General features: G+C 37.1%; 1 protein-coding gene across 2 annotated transcripts in view; it reads left to right on the forward strand.

Moving 5' to 3' along the window:
• Positions 1-21,250, forward strand: part of Epha6 (EPH receptor A6) — a 1,036,261-nt gene that overhangs the window by 74,152 nt on the left and 940,859 nt on the right. For both annotated transcript variants that reach the window (XM_004663307.2, XM_004663308.3), the window contains exon 2: positions 1,715-1,779. In XM_004663307.2, coding sequence (XP_004663364.1) covers positions 1,715-1,779 — 65 coding nt within the window. The remainder of the gene's footprint in view (positions 1-1,714; positions 1,780-21,250) is intronic.

A 21,250-nucleotide genomic window follows, 5' to 3' on the forward strand; every position in this document is an offset into this window, starting at 1 on the left:
ATGAAAAGTTGTGCACATGTGTGTAATCCCAAAAAGCTTGTAGCCATAGAGGGGGCAGTCAGGAGAATCCCAAAGCTCCAGGGTCAGCTAGACAAGCCTTCCACTGGCAACCAAGAGAGACCCTGTCTCAAACAAAGTGGAAGGAGAGAATGAAAACCCCAGTTGTCTTCAGACTGCACATGTATACCATGGCGTGTGTGTGTGTGTTTGTGTGTCTGTGTATTATATACTTTTATAGATAGATTAGATAGATGGTAGATGGTAGATAGGTAGAAAAATAGATAGATAGATAGATAGATAGATAGATAGATAGATAGATAGATAGATAGATGAATGATGGATAATAGTTAATAGATGATAGATATATGATAGGTAGGTAGACAGGCAGATAGGTGGATGGATGATTGATAACAGGTGATAGATGATAGATTTATGATATACAGGTAGATAGATAGATGATTGAAAATAGGTAGTTGATAGGTAGTAGGTAATGCTAGATCACTAGATCATCAGCATCATGTTTGTCCTGCTGGTAGACTTCACCAGGACTCTCAGTTGACCACATTCTTTCTATCTCCCTACATCTCAAAATAATTCTTTTTGCTAGTTGCCACTTTGATATTTGGCTGATTCATTCATATCTGGAGTACTTTATGCAGGGTCTTCTAAAATGAGAAATTACTTAACACACACTATTAAAGATTCCTCCTGTTGATGTATTTTTAATTGGCTGTTGTTTCCTTGGAACTGGTCTTGCCAAGTAGTTGGAGTTCTTATGGACCTCAATCTGTAAACTAGACTGACCTTGATTCTGCCTCCAAATGCTAGGATTATAGGCATGTGCTACTATGCATGTCCTTATTCCTTTTTTTTTTTTTTTTTTTGAGAAGGAGTCTTATTCTAGCCCAGGCTGACCAGGATTCACTATGTAGTCTCAGAGTGTCCTGGAACTCATGGTGATCCTCCTACCTCTGCCTCCGGAGTGCTGGGATTAAAGGTGTACCACCACACCAGCTTCCATTTTTACCTCATTAGTGAAGCCCTCCAGACTCACCCTTCCAACCTAGATTAATTGCAAGTGTGTTGAACCCTTGACTGTCTTAGAACTTAGCAGAAGTTTTCTGATTGTTTCTTTACATGTCTACCTTTGTTTGAGTTCCTTTGGTTAAAAGTAAAAGATACATATATTTAATCTTGCTTCCTGAAGCAGTTGTATATTTTCTAAATTATATAGGCTTTGCATACTTCGAAGATAATGATTGATCAAAAATTAATTTTCATTTTTGCTGAGTTTACAGGGACATTTAATAACAATAACAAAGTGAAGATGACTGATTTAATATGTTTATTTTCTTAAATGTGGTTTAAATTACTGTTGTGAAAATGGGAGAATAAGCAAAGAATAAGGTGTTTCATTAGTCTAAAAATCTGTTGGCTTAAAAAAATCATCTGCTGGTTTAAAATAACTATAAGTTGTGATTCAACTATTTTATTTATTACTGGTAAATATAGGTTCAACATTTTAACTGCAGCTAATAACTACTTGTATATCTTATCATTACTTATAAAAATGTAATAATATACATAATTTATGTAACAGTGTTTAAAGTCTCTATGATGTGTAATATTAAAGGCATTTTATCATAATGGTTTAAATAATTCATGCTTTGCACCAGCTGAGACACTCACTCAAGCTTTGTCTGTTCGATTCTAGTTGTTTTGCTTGACACCAGCACCGTGCTGGGAGAGCTAGGATGGAAGACGTACCCACTGAACGGGGTAAGTTCAACACTTGAAGTCGTCATCATCATCAGATTTGTAGGATCACGTGTGATAGCTAAAGTATTGGCACATTTACAGGAATGTTGACATATAACTGAAATTCCATCGGCCGTATTCAAATGCAATCAAGCCAGTTATTAATGGAATAATATGAAAACACATTAATTTTGTTCTAAACTGATAATTTCTCTGTAATTTTTTTTTAATTTTTATTAACATTTTCCATGATTACAAAATATGTCCCATGGTAATTCCCTCCCTCCCCACCCCCACACTTTCCCCTTTGAAATTCCATTCTCCATCATCTTACCTCCCCATTACAATCATTGTAATTACATATATACAATATCAACCTATTAAGTAGCCTCCTCCCTTCTTTCTCTACCCTTTATGTCTCCTTTTTTACCTTACTGACCTCTGCTACTAAGTATTTTCATTCTCACGCAGAAGCCCAATCATCTGTAGCTAGGATCCACATATGAGGGAGAACATGTGGCCCTTGGCTTTCTGGTACCATGGCTGTGTACCACTATTGCACTTGTGTGAGCATCACCTCAGGTTGATTGCTGCTGAATAGCTTACACCATGCGTTGACATTTGTTGGTCATTTTCCCCCAGTTGCTCATGTAACACCTTCTGGAAGACAAGCTAAGTGTTTGGGGATTGACTCTCTTCCCATTTCCAGCCAGGTCTCTCCATGCTCCATCCCAGCAGCTTATGGTGTCTTCTGTAGCAGGGTTTTACTGTTAACCTTTGGTGGGTCAAGTACTCTTACATGATTCTGTCTTTGTTTGGGAAACCTTGTAAGTTGTCTGATCAACAGCTCATTGTGGATGTTACCTGCTTGCTGGTACTGGGAGTTACAGGTTAGTGCCAAGGGAGAAGGAAGAAAACTATAGGTAATATAAAAGAGAGAGAGAGAGAGAGAGAGAGGGAGAGAGAAACAGGAGAATATTGAAGATAGTCTTTATCATACCCTCTCCAGGCCCCTGTGAATCAGGTATTCTCTCTAAGCACCTGATGAAAGTTTGACATTTTAGTATTTCTTTCAGTATGTCAGATTTTATGGCGCCATTTCCATTTGGGTCCAGTTTTTGTCTCCCTCCCCCGACACCTTACCCTCCCCTCATGCCCCACCACCTCTGTTTTCCAGTTTCTGAGATGTTTATTACGTATGTCAGCATCACAGGAAGATTCAGGTTAGGAGCCACAGATGAGTGACACCATGTGACAATTATCTTTCTGTGATTGGATGAGTTCGCTGAGAATGATCTGCTCCCAATTTGACCATTTTTCTTCAAATTCCATTGTGTCTTTTCCTTACTGCTGCATAGAATTCTATTGTGTAGTTATACCACATCTTAGTTATCCATGTATCTAATGCTAGACATCTGGGTTGGTTCCAGCTCTTAGCTATTATGAATTGACCAGCTATAAACATGGTTGAGCAAATATCTCTGAGCTTAGGTTTGGAACTTTTAGGCTAAATACCCAGTAAGGAAATAACTGGGTCTCTTGGTACCTCAATAGTCATCCTTTTTAGGAGTCTCCATATTGCTGTCCATAGTGGTTTTACCAGCTTACATTCCCACCAATAATGAATGAGAGCTCCTATTTCTCCACAACCTTGCCAGCATTTGTTGTTAAAGGCAAAGTTATTCCCTTGGATATTTTATGTTCTATTTCTAAAATTATTTTTAATAAATATATCTCATTAAACTGTTTCTGAGAAACATGTGTTAGAGTAATATTTTGCTTCTCTTTTCATCTCATTTCCATGAAAATTAATAAATTTCAATATTAAATATTTAAAGTTCAAGCTATTGTTATGAAACAACTTTGTTTTAGAGTATATGTAATAGTATATATTTTGTCCATTTATTGTTCATAAACAAAATGACTTTAAAGTACTTATGTATAAGTAATTTTCTAAAAATATATGTGAAGCCAAGAGTAGTAATCACTGGTTCCATATTGTCATTGCCCAAATCCCATGAGAAACAGTGACATAGTGACCCTGCTCTGTTGACTGCATTTGGCTCAATCAGACTTCTGTCCACAAAAGTCGTGAGCAGATAACAGAGACTTAGTGTCACAAATGAATTTTTAACTGTTATCCTTGTAATAATTTTGTTCTAGCTGCTATAAAGCAGAATTTTCCTGTTACTTTTAAATTATTCTTATGGAGACATGGTAGAATTCTCTGAAAAGGTACTACTTACCTCAGACTTTTTGTTTTTCAGAAAACTAGCCCAAGCTCGCCCCATTATATTTTCACAGTTTCCCTTTGGGTATGGCTAACCTATGTTGCTCAGGTGGAGAATTCCAGTCTTAGAGTACAATAAATACATTGAAATATTATCAAGTATTATAACACCTATAGTTTGGTAGTGAAAACTGATTTCTACTGGACACTGAAACAGTTATGAGTTAAACATTTTGTCTTTACCAGGACACTGGTGATGAGGCAGAACATGGAACATTCACGAATACTTCATTATGCACATGTGTGACTTCCCTGATTGACTCAAACGTTTATTCTGTACTTGATATCTATACTCCCTATCTAAAATGTACCCCTTGGCCACTGAAAGAAGAAGGCTAATACAGCACAATGAATACAATAGAATCAAAGACATAGGGAAAGGATGGTTGAAATGATTGAGCACTTACCACATGCTGTACTTTGCGGCAAGCGGTTTATCACATCAGCCTTATAAATTAGCTGTAATTTATCTTTATGGATGTCTAAATTGAGATTCGGGTACATTAAGTAGCTTTTACAAGGACATAGAGCTAGGAAGTAGTACAGCAATGATCATAAACTGAACAAACCCTAGTCTTGACACTAATAGGTGGTCATTTCCAAGCCAATTCCTTGCTATTTTATGTAAGATTCTACCATGTCATGATACAGGCTGATGACCTGTATCTTTAAACCATCTATGTAGAGAGGATGACAAATGGATTCAGTCATTCAAAAGGTAGTGAAAGATAGGCAAAGTGGCACATGCCTGTAATCACAGCAATTGTGAGGAGGAGATATGAATATTACTGATTTGAGGCCAGCCTAGGGTTATATTAAAACTCAGTAACAAAAATGTAAAGAAATGAGTTAATTAATTTCATATTTCATTATCTTAGGACATTAATATTTGCCCGAACAATCTTACTTTTAAGTTATCCTCCCCATACTTCCATATGGCAGTTGAAAGCAGCAACTATATTTGAGAATGAAACCAAATGTACATATTCTATAGTGTATGTGGATGGATCTATATAAATTAGACATGGCAAAGGTAAATTAAGGGAAAGTGAAAAATGGATAGAATATATGACTAAGTTTACATGAAGAATTTTCTCCATTTTTGTGTTTGTGAGTATGGATTACTGATAGGATGAAGCTAACAAGGAACTCATCACAAAGAGGAAGAGCTTTAAAAAACAGCTGCTAAAATGCCAAGAATGAAAATAATATAGACATCAATATAGGCTACATAACTTAAGGATCATTGTAACTAGTTTAATTAAAATATTTAAATATTCCATGAGCTGGACAGATGGCTTAGTGGTTAAGCGTTTGCCTGTGAAGCCTAAGGACCCCAGTTCGAGGCTCGGTTCCCCAGGTCCCACGTTAGACACATGCACAAGGGGGCGCACGCGTCTGGAGTTTGTTTGCAGTGGCTGGAGGCCCTGGTATGCCCAGTCTCTCTCTCTCTCACTGTCTCTCTCTCTCTATTTATCTCTCTCTCTCTCTGTCTATTTCTCTCTGTATGTCTCTCAAATAAATAAATATATAAATAAATAAATAAAAATTTAAAAAATATATTTAAACAGTTCATAAAAATTTTAAGTATATGTGTGAACCAGTCCAAAACTTTTCAAGGTCTTAGTTTTATTTAGCCATCTTTTTTGTATTCAGTCACTAATTTATTTGTTTTTAGAAAGAAATATATTATGGGTGTAAAAGACAAGCAAGTTATATAGTTGGCAATTTGTGATATAAAATATATTTGATATTTCTTTGACTGATGATTGATTTATTTAATTGGAAAATGCTCTTCCTGTAAATAGTTGAACTGAAATACATTTGAAGCCTCAAAATTTATTACATAAAATGTAAGAAATATAGTCAATTTTCCATAGCTATTTTTCTTTCTTTCTTCTTTGCTTCCTTGTAAATCTTAAACAGTCGGTGACAAGTAGTGTAATGCTGATGTAATTTCAGGCATTCACAGTGTGTCTGAACAGAATCTTTAGTGGTCATGTGTGTAGGCTGTGAGCAGCCCTGCTAATGAACATAGAAAATGGATGAATGGCCTTCAGCAATTTAATGTTTAGGCTTGCAAAATAAAAACTGAACGTATTAACTTTCTGTAACATTTGCTTGTATGAATATTTAAGACACGCTTTATTTTCTTTTAAGCATTAACCTGGATTCAATTTAACATATTTCTTTCTTTTTCCTTTTTTTTTTTTTTTTTTTTATTCCTGTGTGTAAGTCACTTGCTTTTGTGGTAAATACAAATTTTTATAACCCGATCTTGCTGCAATAAGAAGGCCAAAGGTAATGCCTTTGCTTAATTTTGTGCCATATTTTGTGAAATATTATCAAAGGGTAGGCTTAATTCTGAGCAGAGAAGTTGAGGAATGATCAGTGTTAATACACCACTTTTTCTACATTGTGAATTGCACAACACACATGGTCTGGAGGAAAATGTCAACCACAGGTTCAGGCCCTGGGAATGACCACAGTACAGGAGCAGCTTGTGAGGAAAAGAAAAAAAAAAATAGATTTATTTTGACTTACAGACTCAAAGGGAAACTCCATTGGTGGCAGAGAAAACGATGGAATGAGCAGAGGGTGGACATCACTTCCTGGCCAACAGTAGACAGACAATTTAACAGGAGAAGAGTATGAAAATAACACTGAAATGGGAAACTGGCTATAATGCCTTCATACCCATAAGCCAGCCCCCAACAATACACTGCCTCCAGGAGGCATTAATTCCCAAATTGCCATCAGCTGGAGGCCTTCTGAGCACCTATGTTTACGGGGGACATCTGAATGAAACCACCACACCCACATATAAATAAACAAATAAAATATAAAAGCAAATGTTTTACAACTTTAGCCAGTAAGAGTCTCTCATTATTATTTATTTGTACATATAGTGCCAAGATAATGGTATCTAGTAAAATGGCATGGTAACCAGTGAAAGAATGTAAATGAAGGTTGTGTGCGTGTGTGTGTGTGTGTGTGTGTGTGTGTGTGTGTGTGAAGATCCATCAAGTTACAAGTTAATACAGAAGAGGTATAGAAGTGATTTCACATTCATAAGTATAGATATATGTTCTGTTTATTTTTTGAAATATATATATGTATATATTCTAAATGTGTGTGTGTGTGTGTGTGTATATATATATATATATATATATATATGTGTGTGTGTGTGTGTGTGTGTGTGTGTGTGTGTATACTTATATGATATGGGTGTGTATTTGTGTGGGTGTTGATATATGTGAGTACAAGCACACACATGCCATGGTGCATGTGTGGAAGTCAGAGGTCAATGCTGCAGTGGATTGTGGGCAATGGGAACTCAGGTATTACTACTCACATGACAAGTGCTTTACCCAATAAGTCCTCTATCTGGTGTTGCTCTTCCTTCTGTATTTGAAATGAACAAATAATGGTGCATTAATCCTAAATTTTACACATAAAATTGAAGGACTGATCGATCTCCTGAAAATGAAAGAATTACATTTTAAAATAATTACGCTATTTTTAAATTATTATTACATATTTTTATTTTAAAGCAACAGACAGAGAGAGGAAGAGGCAGATAGAGAGGCAGAATGGGCACGTCAGGGCCTTCAGCCACTGCAAACGAAGTCCAGATGCATGTGCCCCCTTGTGCATCTGGCTAACGTGGGTCCTGGGGAACCGAGCCTCGAACTGGGGTCCTTAGGCTTCACAGGCAAGCACTTAACCACTAAGCCATCTCTCCAGCCCATAATTACGCTATTTTAATGTGAATTAATTAAAACATACAAAATGCTGATGTTTGTAAAACAGAAGAAATTAAGATACAAATTTCATGTGATTATTTTGTAATATGAAATGAATGGAAGAACGTTTTATTAATGATTTTAAGATGGTACATTTTCATAACAATTTCTTATCTTTCAATGGTTTCATTTGCTCCATTTACTTTTAGCCAGTATATGACAATAGAAATAAAAGGGAAACAAAGTTTCCATAAGAAGACCCATAGTTAATTTTAGTGCTTAATATTCTTAATATTCATCACAGATTGTATCCCATCAAATGCCACATAGCACTAAACAGAACATGCTGGAGTATCTTTGCTTAATATTGACTCTTACGACAGATAAGTAACTGCTATCAACAAAACATCTAAAGGGCATTTCACACTATGCAAAAGAACTCTCATGATTAAAACCCTACCTAGGTGTGAGCTTTGGAAATTAGGTGTGATAGTTGCATACATTTAATAGCTGTCTTTTTATAGTGTTGATACTATAATTAAATGATATCTAGCTTGTTTGGGTAACAAAAAGTACTGGCTATTAAGATAATTGTAACCAAAATAAAATCCAAGAAGAATATATGATTTTATAATAATTGCATAGGCTGTTAATTAATTTATTCCTAAAATTACATATACTGTTGCAATTAGTGTTTCAAAAAGTCTTAAGATGTGTGATTTGGAATAAAAACAGTGATGAATTCAGCCCTATTCTAATAGCTGCCAAATCAGGAAAGACAAGCACATCACAAGTGTAAGGTTGGAACATAAATCTTGACAAATTTTGCTTGATGGGTTCCCAAATCACAAGGACCAAAGCTATGAGTCCCACTTTTTGAGTGCTGGGGAAGAAAAGATGGATTATCTTGCTCAAGCAGAAAGAATAGATCCCCCTCCCATTGCTTTCTGTTGGACCCCCACTCTTTTCTTAGTCTACTGGTTCAAATTCTAATCCGTTCCTGGAACAACCTCAGGGACACACGCAGAAATGGTTTCTAGCTTGCTAGGTATCTCTCAATTGAGTACAATCGGCACAAAATTGACTACTTCAGTTGGGAAGATAGGAACACATGTTATTCGTAGGAAAGAAAAATGTAAGAGAGGTAGTTGAGTGGCTCAGTGGATGTTGCACTTGCCATGCAAGCACAAGTACCCGAATTCATAATCCCTATGTCCATTTAAAATCAGATGCCCAGACTGGGGTATGTATTACCAGGCATGCCTGCAGATGTGAAGTAAGGCAGACAGGAGAAGCCTCCAGAAGCTCAGAGGACTATCAGTCTTGAGAAAGCACAAATCAACAACCAGAGGCCCTGCCTAAAGGGAAGTGGAAGGCAGCAACCAACACCTGGAAGTCCTCTGACTGCCACACATATACTCAATGACACATTTATTTCTCTCTCTCTCTCTCTCTCTCTCTCTCTCTCTCTCTCTCTCTCTCTCTCTCTCTCTCTTTCTCTCTCTCTCTCTCTCTCTCTCTCTCTCTCTCTCTGTCTGTCTCCCTCTGTTCTCTTTCTCTCACACACAAATACACACATCATATACACATATAACATGCTCACCTAATAAAACCTCTCCATCAGTGTAAAAAAACTGATGATTTAATGGGGTATAAATTAATATTGGGCAGTGTAAGTGAATATGTTTTCCATAGTACAGGCATGATAATGTCTTGATATCTTTGCTTCATACATGAAAAATAATGAATTTAAAAGAGAAAGTGCAATATATATTAAATTATTTCTGTTTTTGTATTTTGATTTCTATTTCACATATTAACTTATCACACACAATGCAGTAACTCACTCTTGCACTTTAATTTTTATCATGCACTGAAATTTATTTATTGTTTGTTTTTATTTCTTTGCCTTATATCTATGGAACTTGTTATGGTAATAACATTTTTAAAATATTTATTTATTTATTTATTTATTTATTTATGTATTTGAGAGAGAAATGGGGAAGGAAGAGAGGCAGATAAAGAGATAGCATGGGTGAATGAAGGCCTCCAGCCACTACAAATGAACTCTAGATGCATGTGCCATCATTTGCATCTGGCTTATGTGGGTATTGGAAGAATCAAACCTGGGTCTTTAGGCTTCACAGGCAAGTGCCTTAACAACTAAGACATCTCTTCAGTACTGTTATGGTGCTATCTTGAAATGTAGCCTAGATATTAAGTTTCCCTAGCCTTTTATTCACTATATTAAGTAACCCACCCAATCTATCCTTTAATTTTTGTCACTGTTGTTTTGATTTTTCACATTTCTACTTGATTATTTCTTAGTTTTCATTTCTGCCTATGTTCTTCATTTTTTTTTCATTTTTATATCTATAACTTTTATGTGTATATGTGTGTGGCATGCATGTGTATGTTCATATGCGTATTGGTATATGTGTGTGCACACGCACACGTGCTACTGTGTGGACACATGTATGCATTCCTGTGTACATCAGTGAACAGTGTTGACAAATTTCCACAGTTGATTGCCACCTTATTCTTTCAGATAGTGTCCCTTCTCTGGCTGAACCTAGAACTCACATACTTGGCTAGCCTAGCTAGCTAATGAACCCCCAAACTTTCTTGTCCCACCTCCCCAGCTCTGAAATTAAATTTGTGAATGTCACCATATGCAGTTGTTTAATTAAGTTTTAGGGCTATGAATTTAGGTTCTTAAGTTTACAGAAAAGAAGTTTACCCACTAAAACATTTTCCCATCCCATTATTTATAAGTTATGAAAACTTTGGTGTTTGGCAACTTTGTCATTTCTTCCATTTATGGATTTACTTTTAATTCTTGCTCGATTTCTTCATGTGGTAGAAATTCTTTGTAATTTTTAGTGGAAAGGTGGGCAGGATGTCTTTGGTGTAAGAAATTTCAGAGGTTACATGCCTTGGAATAATATGGTAAGGTTTCTATGTGCCCTTGAACCTAAGTTTCTGAACTTTGATCCTACCAATGTTTCTTCAAGTCTTTTCCCACCGGGTACCCCTGTGATGGGATAGGATGGCAAGAGGGATAAGGGCTTGGGAACCTTCCTTCCTACAGGTGGGTTAGCTTCTGGAAAATCTTCCATGGATTGGAATCTGGTAAAGTACTTTGTCCTGAGAAAAGGCCTGGTGAAGGAAAAAAAGGCAGCTCTGGAAGATTTCAGATGGTTTCTTCTCTACAGCTTCTACAAGAATAGAAGTGACTGCTTCGTATACACAGTGACATAGTAGATAAAGCAGATGAGATGAGATGAGATGAGGTAGAACTAAAGACAGCAGAGGGCCACCATGGTCACTCCTCATGGAAAAGCTAATGAGAAGAATATCTGTGTTGAGACTAAGGAACGTGTCGGTTGAAAGTTTAAGTGTTCCTCTGCCTGGACCTGCTTCCCAGACAGCTTCCTAAAGCTGGGTTTCACTAAGTTGTCATTTTCTGTGTTCATTTTTCTTTCTGTATCTCCAATTTGGAAACAATATTTTTTTTTCCCTCTCATCTTGCTTTTATGACTGAACCAAGAATGAATAGTTAGTTGTTTACTGCATTAAAATCCTCTACTGACTTTCAAAATGATGGTCCAGACAAAAGATTCCTATTTTGTTTTATTATTATTATTTTAATCAATATCATTATTTGTGAATCAGATTCTAATTATGTAGCCTGTGCTGGTCTCAATCTCATGACAATGGTTATCCCGAGCCTCCTCAATGCTCCTCAATGTTGTAATTACAGTTGAAAGATACCATGCTGTGGTGATTTGAATAGATAGAATAGATGGCCCCCAATATAGTCAGTTGTTTATTTGTTTGTAGTTTGCATTTATAACCTCCTGGCTGGAGGCAATGTCACTGGGTGACCTTAAGGTGTGGTGGTGGGTTTCAGATTTCAATCTAAAGATATGCAAAGTGTGCCTAGCTGGAGTTCCTGAAGTGTGCTGCATGTCTTTTGGCTTTTGGCTTGTGCTTCTCTCTCTCTGTTTTGTCCTGTGAAGGCAAGCCAGCTTCTTCTGACATTTATGGAACTTCCCCTGGATCTGTAGGCTTCAATAAATATCCCTTCCTCCATAACTGTGTCTGGTCTGAAAGTTCATCTCAGTGAACCTGAAGCTGTCTGCTACACATGCCATATACAAATATTAAATTTTCAATTTTAGCAGATAATAATGGATGAATAATTTACTTATAGTTTCAATTTATGATTTTACCTAATTTCCCAAAACTTTCTACTTTATTGCAGTGAATGTTCTAAAGTTCTGTTTCCCCTTTGTCTTCATGTCAGTTCCTATTTATTACAGTCTTTTTAACATGAAAAAAATAATTGAAATTTTCATGCAGCATTTGCATGACTTTTTTATCACTACTTGGAAATTAATTCAAGGAGACTTGGGAGCTATATGTATTTAGGTGAAGCAATGGAGAAAAACACTCACAAAAGTTCTTAGGGATGTGGTTCCAGGTTTATTGACTTTTATGGGAAGAACCATGATGATTTCTGCTACATAATATCTAAATTATTCATTTGCCACAAGCCTGCAAAAGAATCACACTAATATTTGATGTCTTTTAAACACGATTTTATGTAAATCATGTAAATATTTCATCACAGTGTAGGTGATAAAGCTGGACAGAGACAGGTTTCAGAGTTGGACCAAGGTTGCATAAACCTTAACTGAATGATCTGGTGCTAATACTAATCATGTCTGTGCTAAAGCCAGGAAAGTAGCCATTGTATGATATATTTGACCATAAGTTGATATACAACCGTATTGTAGAAGGCATAAAATAATCTGTAGGACATGTGGAATACAGACTTCATCTAGTTACAGGTTTTTTGTAAGAAGATACATTGTTATTAAAAAGTATTGAAGGGCTGGAGAGATGGCTTAGCGGTTAAGCACTTGCCTGTGAAGCCTAAGGACCCCGGTTCGAGGCTCGGTTCCCCAGGTCCCACGTTAGCCAGATGCACAAGGGGGCGCACGCATCTGGAGTTCGTTTGCAGAGGCTGGAAGCCCTGGCGCGCCCATTCTCTCTCTCTCTCCCTCTATCTCTCTTTCTCTCTGTGTCTGTCGCTCTCAAATAAATAAATAAAAAATTAACAAAAAAAGAAATAAAAAAGGTGACATTTAAAAAAAAAAAAAAGTATTGAAAATGTCAATCCATCTTTGAAGACAAAAGGTACCCCAAAACTAAAGGTACTAAGTTGTTTTGCAAGGTTTATTTAGTGGCCTAAGAACCTTTGTCACATATGTGGAAAGGATTTCTTTTTTGCCATTTTTCTGTTAGTTTCTATCTCTTTCTGAGGAGTTACTTGCAGTTCATGGTTGCTGGGGTCTATGAGTCGTTTTCTGCAGTAGTGTGCGCGCTAGTGAGTTGTACACAATTTGATAAAGAATCCTTCACCTATACTCATGAACTAAACCCTAATAAAACATTCAGCAGGTTATACCTACCCACAAGGACTTGAGGAAAAAAATAGGCATCAAAATAAATCGAGAATAATTTGGGAGAAGAAAGTGTTTAGTGGATAGAGGGTTGGGGGCAAGAGAAGATAATGTGAAGAGATAATGATCAACATACATGATACACATGTATGAATTGTCAAAAACTATATAAAATCGTGTTACATAAATGTATTTCTTTTATGTTTATTTCTTTGTATTTCATAATCATAACTATGACTCAATTATATCCTATTATTGGATAATTAAAAAATATGGACTAATCTACTTAAAAATAATATGAGAGTAATAACCAGCTTCTCAGTTGCTCTGACCATGAAGTTGGTAGTGAAGATCACTTATGGTTAGTAACAAAACCTTCTGCTGCTTCCCACAACAGTATCTTGACAGGAGAGTGGTGGATACCCAATATAAAACAATCCAATTCCATGGCTACTGAGTCCCCTGTCACCTTTCATGTTTAGATTTCTATAAATGGCTAAACAATCTTAATCCTCCTTCAACAATATACATTTTGATGTTAAAAGTCCATGGGTAATGAAATTATAAATGTTTTCCATTAAAATATATTGATAATTCATCTTAAAGGGGTGATTTTAGGGGCTGTTATAAACCAGTTGTGGGAGAGAAGAAGAAAATAAGCTTTTAGAAGACAAACACTCAAGAGTAGGGAGAAAGCATAAAAGAAAAGGAAGGAAAGGAAGAAGAAAGGGGAAGGATTGGAATAGGCAGTCAGTACCCTGAGAGTGGAGAGTGTGACAGCTGACTCTCTGAATCAATAGAGAATATCACAAAGATACTCCAACCTAACCATTATATAACATGGATATGAATCATTGCTATGTGACCCATGAATGGACACATTCATTGCATCAGGGGTTTTTTGTTGTAGTTGTTTAATTCTGTGACATTATAAACTCATACACAGTTATTTGTCTTCTGGTTTGTTGAAGCAGTAAATCATACAACATTTGATGTAGTAATGCATTACTCACCAGTAATGTCAGAAGGGCACTCTGTATAAAGGTGACAAATTTTTCCATGGTCATCCACCTTATAGAATTCCAGGACATCCAACGTGTTCTCTTATGCTTATTTTTCTTCTTCTTTGGAGTAGTATAAGACTTCTTCCTTTTGTTAGTACTACCTCAGAGTCTCAACCCAAGGTAAAGGGTGAACACCTTTTGCAAGTTACAGTCAGACATAGTACACCCATCTTCCAGTTGCTTACCAGCAGAGATCATCCAAATTCCTTCCTTATCCTGGGTCTTGGAGTTTAAACTTGCTACAGTGTCCAAGGGTTCAACATCCAGGGTGATGGTCTTTCCAGTAAAGTTTTTTTTTATGAATATCTGCACTGAGACCACATCACAGGTGACAGGTCCGAAAGGAAGTATGTGTTTGTTTGTTTGTTTATTTATTTGTTTATTTATCTATTTATGAAAAATAGAGCAAAGGAGAGAGAGGCAGAATGAGAATGGGTGTGCCAAGGCTTATAGCCACTTCAAGTGAACTCCAGACACATGTGCCACCATGTCTGGTTTACATGAGTTCTGGAGGATCAAACCTGGGACCTTAGGCTTTGCAGACAAGTACCATAACCACTAAGCCATCTCTCCAGCCCATTGGTCAGATTTTAAAAGCTGACTTTCTTTAACTTGGGTTGCCAGGTGTAAGTGTAGATTGTAAAGCTAAGTGTACAGACAGTAATAAAAACAATTACAGTAACCACCACGATTGGAGTGGCAGTACTATTTTGAGGCAAGCAAGGAAATATGACATGTCAGAAAAGGTAGAATTTCCTTTAGGAGAACACAAAATCACAAATCATCTGGAGCTATTGGCCTTCTTTTATCAACATGCCTGGGAAAAAGACCTCCACTAAATACAGGTAGTCTGAGGAAAGATGAGTAAACATGAGTAGCTTACAGTCCATGCCTGTTTGAATATTTAACATAAATACAACTGTGATTTGTGTCACATTCCCATCGATTATCAGAATATCCTTTACTGCATAGGGCCATCTACAAAGAAAACAGATCACTGTGTTATTTTTTTTTTCATTTACTGAAAGAGCATATATTAGACAAGGTGAAATTAATTTCTAGCTAAGCATAAGAAGTAATGGACCAGTAAGTAATGACGATTTAGGAAATCAGATGTGAAATGTTTACTGCCTGTGAATAAGTGATTAACATCTTACTCTTGGATCATCTGAGAGTAAGTATGCTTGGAAACCATTTTTGCAGTATTCCTGGTTGTTGTGGTTTGATTCAGGTGTCCCCCATAAACTAGGCATTCTGAATGCTAGGTTCCCAGCTTCTGGAGATTTGGGAATTAATACCTCCTGGAGGCAGTGTATTGTTGGGGGCAGGCTTAGGGGTGTTACAAGCAGTTTCCCCGTGCCAGCATTTGGCACAGTCTCCTGTTCCTGTTGTCCACCATGCGTGGGCCAAGGGATGATGTCCACCCTCTGCTCATGACATCGTTTTCCCCAGTAATCATGGAGCTTCCCCTTGAGTCTGTAAGGCAAAAGAAACCTCTTTTCCCACAACCTGCTCTTGGTTATGTGGTTTCTACCAGCAATGTGAACCTGACTGCAACAGTAAAGTGGTACTGAGGAGTGAGATTGCTGCTAGACACCTGACTGTGTGGCTTTGTCCTTTTGGAGCTGACTTTCAAGAGGAATGTGGAAGGATTTGAAACCTTGGCCTAAGAGATGGTTTGCAGTGCTGTAAATACAGCTTGATGGACTATTCTGGTCAGAGTTGAAAGAACTGAATACAGTAAGAACTATGGACTGTGAGGTTTGGCTTGTGAGGGTAAGAAAGAGCTTTGCTTGGACTGGGCTAGTAGTTTGTGTGAGAAAGTTGCTTTTATTCCCATGTCTTTAGAGTGGTTCAGGATTGCTTTGCATAGAAATGAACTGGTGTGATCAGAGGGATATGGCATAGAAAGAAAAATCTTTGAGTGAACTGCTTCTCTCTCAGCTGCAATTGAAAGATTATAATCATTGAGATTGGGCCAGCTGATCTGCACTGGGGCAACAGGAAGAACGTGGACTCTCTTGAAGGGGCCTAAGTGCTCAAGGAGTGTCCTGTACTTCAAAGTCTGCTTTTACCCCATTGGATTAACAATGGTATTATGGAATATAAGAAATGCCATGGGCAGTGTGACACAAGATTGCCTGCATGAAGACCCAATGGAGCTGTGAGGATGAACCATGGATTGCAGTGGAGACCCAGTGGAGATGCCAGGACCATGAGATGGCTGCTAAGGAAAGCTGCTGACCCTGATGAAGTTTTTCAGGACTGTGAGTAAGTAGCCTTATTGGAGGGGTGTAATTGGAAGGCAGAGACATTATGGGTTAGAATAATCAGAGTTGTAGATTTGTCCCTGGTGAGAGTTGTTGGACTTGGAGTTACAGAGGTTAGTGTTTTCCCTGTTTAATGTATATATTGCTTGAGTATTTCTTTGCTATGCCCAATGCCATCTTTTACAGTGTGAATGCTTATTCTGTCCCATTATGGTTTTTTGGGGGGGGGGATTTTTTTTGGTATTAGGACTCAGTTAAAAGACTTTGGAATATGGGGATGTTTGAACATCATTGGGACTGATAAAAACTATGGGGGCTTTTAAAGTAGGACTAAATGCATTGCATTTTAAATCATGTATGTTTATCAGCTTATGGGGGTCAGGGGCAGAATGTGTGGTTTGATTCGGGTGTTCTCCCATAAATATAGGTGTTTTGAATGACAGGTTCCCAGCTGATGGAGATTTGGGAATTAATGTCCTCTGGAAGCAGTGCATTATTGGGGGTGGGCTTATGGGTGTTATAGCCAGTTTCCCCGTGCCAGTATTTACTATACTCTCCTGTTCCTGTTGACCACATTATGTGGGCAAGGGGGTCATGTCCACCTTCTTCTCATGCTATCATTTTCCCCTGCCATCATGGAGCTTCCCCTTGAGTTTGTAAGCCATAATAATCCTCTTTTCCCACAAGTTGCTCTTGGTTGGGTGATTTCTACCAGCAGTGTGAACCTGACTATAACACTGCTATTGTGATAATGTATGGTTTTATAATCTCTTATTATAAGCATTTGTTCTGAAAGGTATGGGCTTCTTTAATCTAAATCTATTTATGTCTTTGCTTTGTATATTATTGTTAAGTTTCACTTCTGGTTTCCTGCTTATAAGAGAACGTTATTTTTTTAACTATTTACTTATTTTAAAATCTAAGCCGACACTGGTGTTTTATACAATAGTTTTAATTGGAGTCATTAAAGATATCTAAAATTTGATTAACACACAAATCTCCACAAACCTTAGAAATTTATCAGTAAGACAAAATAATAAATTGATAAAACACATCACATGAGATGTTTTAATAACTTTTGCTTGCTATTTTTGTGACTAATTCATTATTCTGCCTTATGTGCAACAACCGCATCCTGCTCTCTCTGCTTCTTAAATGTCTTTTTAACTAAGCTCTATCAGAAGTCTGAGTGGTCACTCTACCATTAATTTGACTCCTCTTTATTTTTCTGGCAATTTCCCATGGCATGTTCGCATGCTTTGGGTCTCTCCAGGGTCTGCCCCCAACCTTTGCAGTGACCCTTTGCTGTGTTGCTGGAAATACTCTTGACCAGAAGGTAATATTACACCTATGTCCCTATCTACTGAGGCTCCCCCCTCACCTACCCTACCTACCACTCAATTTGTGGTTAACAGCACTCTGTCTTCATCTTCTGACTACCAACCCCTCCCCCCCACTGACCCAGTCCTGTAGCTACCTACAGTTTTCAGCTTTTCAAGAGTTTCTTTCATCTGATTTAGTTCCTCATGTCTTATCATGTTATGCTTACTCTATCTGGAAAGACCATTTGACCCTCCTTATTCTCTATTTCTCCCTTATCTAGCTCACCTTCATCAGTTAGTATATTAAGACACAAAAGATTCTCACTGTTTTCTGGAATGTTTATACTGAAGAAAGTGAAATTAGGAACTGACTCTTATGGAAACCCTGAAATCTAGTACTAATACCTGTACTAATTGCTTGTCTCTTTGCAGTAGCAAAATAACTAACAAAAGTAATTTAAAGGGCTGGAGAGATGGCTTAGCGGTTAAGCGCTTGCCTGTGAAGCCTAAGGACCCCGGTTCAAGGCTCGATTCCCCAGGTCCCACGTTAGCCAGATGCACAAGGGGGCGCACGCATCTGGAGTTCGTTTGCAGAGGCTGGAAGCCCTGGCACGCCCATTCTCTCTCTCTCCCTCTATCTGTCTTTCTCTCTGTGTCTGTCGCTCTCAAATAAATAAATAAAAAATTTAAAAAAAAAAAGTAACTTAAAGAGGGAAGTGGTTTCATTTGTTTGTTTGTTTGTTTTCAGCTGAATGTTGGAGAAAATAGAGTTCATTTAGTTGGGAAGTCATGGCAGCATCAACATGAAACAGCTGGACACACTGAGTCCACAATCATTAAGCAGGGAGATGAGTATTCTTGGCCTACTGGTTATCTCCTTTTATCAAGCCTAAGACTCCCATTCCATGGTGTGGCAATTCACATGTAGGTTGCCTTCGTATCTCAACAAAATCCAAACATTCTCTAAAAATTCCCTCACAGACTTGCTCAGAAATTTCTTTCCAATGTGATTGTCAGTCCTATCAAGTTGACAAGAAATAAACTGCCACAGTGCATTAGAGTGGGTCTCACTATACCACTAGACTGTGAATCCTTCTCATGATGAAATGAGTGTTTGCCTACATATTGAATTAGGCACAATTATTAATGCCATTTGAGAAATACTCAATAAAAGTTGTTTAAGTAGCTATGCTATTGTTTTCTATGAGATACTAGTTAAAGGGTGTACTTTACAAATGAAATTGGAAATGAACCAGTTTAGTACTATCAGCTGTAGACAAAGAAATTCTGGTTGTATACACTGGACTGTGTTCATATTCATTATTATATTGAATAGAAGTAGCATATTTTATACATTGGCTTTCAATCTAGTATCTACACAATTCTGTTCATTTTCTCGGTTATCATAAAATGGAGGTTTAAAGGTAGAAAAGACCTTTGAAATGAAAGGACCATAAAAAAGTTTGTAAACTATTTAAGCAACATCAAGTAAGACATAATGCATTTTTAAAGAATTAATGATCAGTTTAAAATAGCTGATGTTCTGAATTACCTCTGAGAAATATTAACTCTAGAAGCTTATTAATCCCCATACTCTATTATTAAGATGAGAATAAAAAGTAAAACACATGGATCTTTACTGGCTGGTTTATATTAATGAATCAAGTTTGTGAAAGCATAGGTCAGCATTAAATGTTGAATTGTTTTGCATAATATAGATTCCATGCAATTAGTATTTTGAAGTATTGTACCACAGTAAGCAAAATAGGTTCTTGAAATGATTTGATTTTGCTTTAGATTACCAAAGCAAAATCTGTTGGCTAATGAATGTAATGATTTATTTATTCACCTTCTAAAATTAAGAAACAACATAAACAAAATTACTTCAGTGAAATTAAAGAAACCTTTCAAGTAAATGTATTTTACAACCAGACTTATAAAAATATGCATATACATATGTCTTTTTTTGAATGTTTATACAACCTGAAGTCTATATTTTGAAGAAGTACAATTAAATAGATTCTGATTTAATACATTAGTGATACTTAATTTAGTTATGTACTTGCCTGAAATGCAATGCCTGGGGGTGCTGATTAGAAGAGACTCCTCTATGGTTACCAATGAGAATTTGCTCTAAGAAATCCCTACATTGCAAATCTATAGCTAACCAATATGTATAACCAACAGAGCATAGTCATTTTTTATTCCTTCTACTGATAAAAACCATACTAATTTAGTTACCATACATTGCAATTTGCTTGAAACATTGCTACCTTATTTCTCTTGTCCTAAATGAATGGATAATTTTATCACATCTATTTTATTTTATTTTATTTTTTTGAGGTAGGGTCTCACTGTAGCTCAGGCTGACCTAGAATTCACTCTGTAGTCTCAGAGTGGACTTGAACTCATGGTAATCCTCCTACCTCTGCCTCCCAAATCCTGGGATTAAAGGTATGCACCAGCACACCCAACTGACATCTATTTTAAAATGTAAAGTGACTCATCAGAGGAAGCATATGTTTACATATAGCCCTGTGCTGTAGCCCATACTTAACACATCATTGCTTATTATCCAATAGTCAGAAACAAGCAGATGAATGAATGTACATACTCAGTAAAAATCACCTTAAGAGGCATACTCAAGGTGGCATTAGTGAGCATGCTCTCTGTGTGACCTGAGTTCAGAGAAAGAGATAGATAGAGATAGAGATGGAGATGGAGACAGAGAGAGATAGAGAGATAGAGATACAGGTAGAGGGAGATAGAGATAGAGATAGAGAATTGGCATGCCAGGACCTTCAGTCTGGTGTGAACAAACTTCAGACACATTTGCCCCCTTGTGCACATGGGAGACTTTGCGTTCTTCCATCACTTTGTGTCTGGCTATGTGGGACCTGGGTATTTGAACATGATTTCTTAGGCTTCATAGGCAAGTACCTTAACCACTAAGCCATCTCTCCAGTCCTAGACTAGTTATCTTAAAACAAAAAAGAATTTCGTGCATTATACTTCTGGAAGCCAAAACTCTCAATAGAGGGTAAGTTTCTCAAGGCTTTCTGAAAGAATCTTTCCTTTCAACATTCAAAATTAGCATGCTTGTGATCAACCCTTCTCACCCCAACTGATAGCAGTATCATTCCTCTTTCAGTCTGTTTCTTACCATGGGTATTGTTCCTCTGGGTGTCTTTGTCTTTACACAAACTGAAAGTACCTGTTGCAGTCAAATCCACATTGCTGGTAGAAATCACCCAATCAAAAGCAGCTTTTGGGAAAAGAGGTTTATTTTGGCTTACAGATTCAAGGGGAAGCTCCATGATTAGTTGGGA

Source organism: Jaculus jaculus, chromosome 4, assembly GCF_020740685.1.
Source record: "Jaculus jaculus isolate mJacJac1 chromosome 4, mJacJac1.mat.Y.cur, whole genome shotgun sequence".
NCBI classification, from domain to species: Eukaryota; Metazoa; Chordata; class Mammalia; order Rodentia; family Dipodidae; genus Jaculus; species Jaculus jaculus.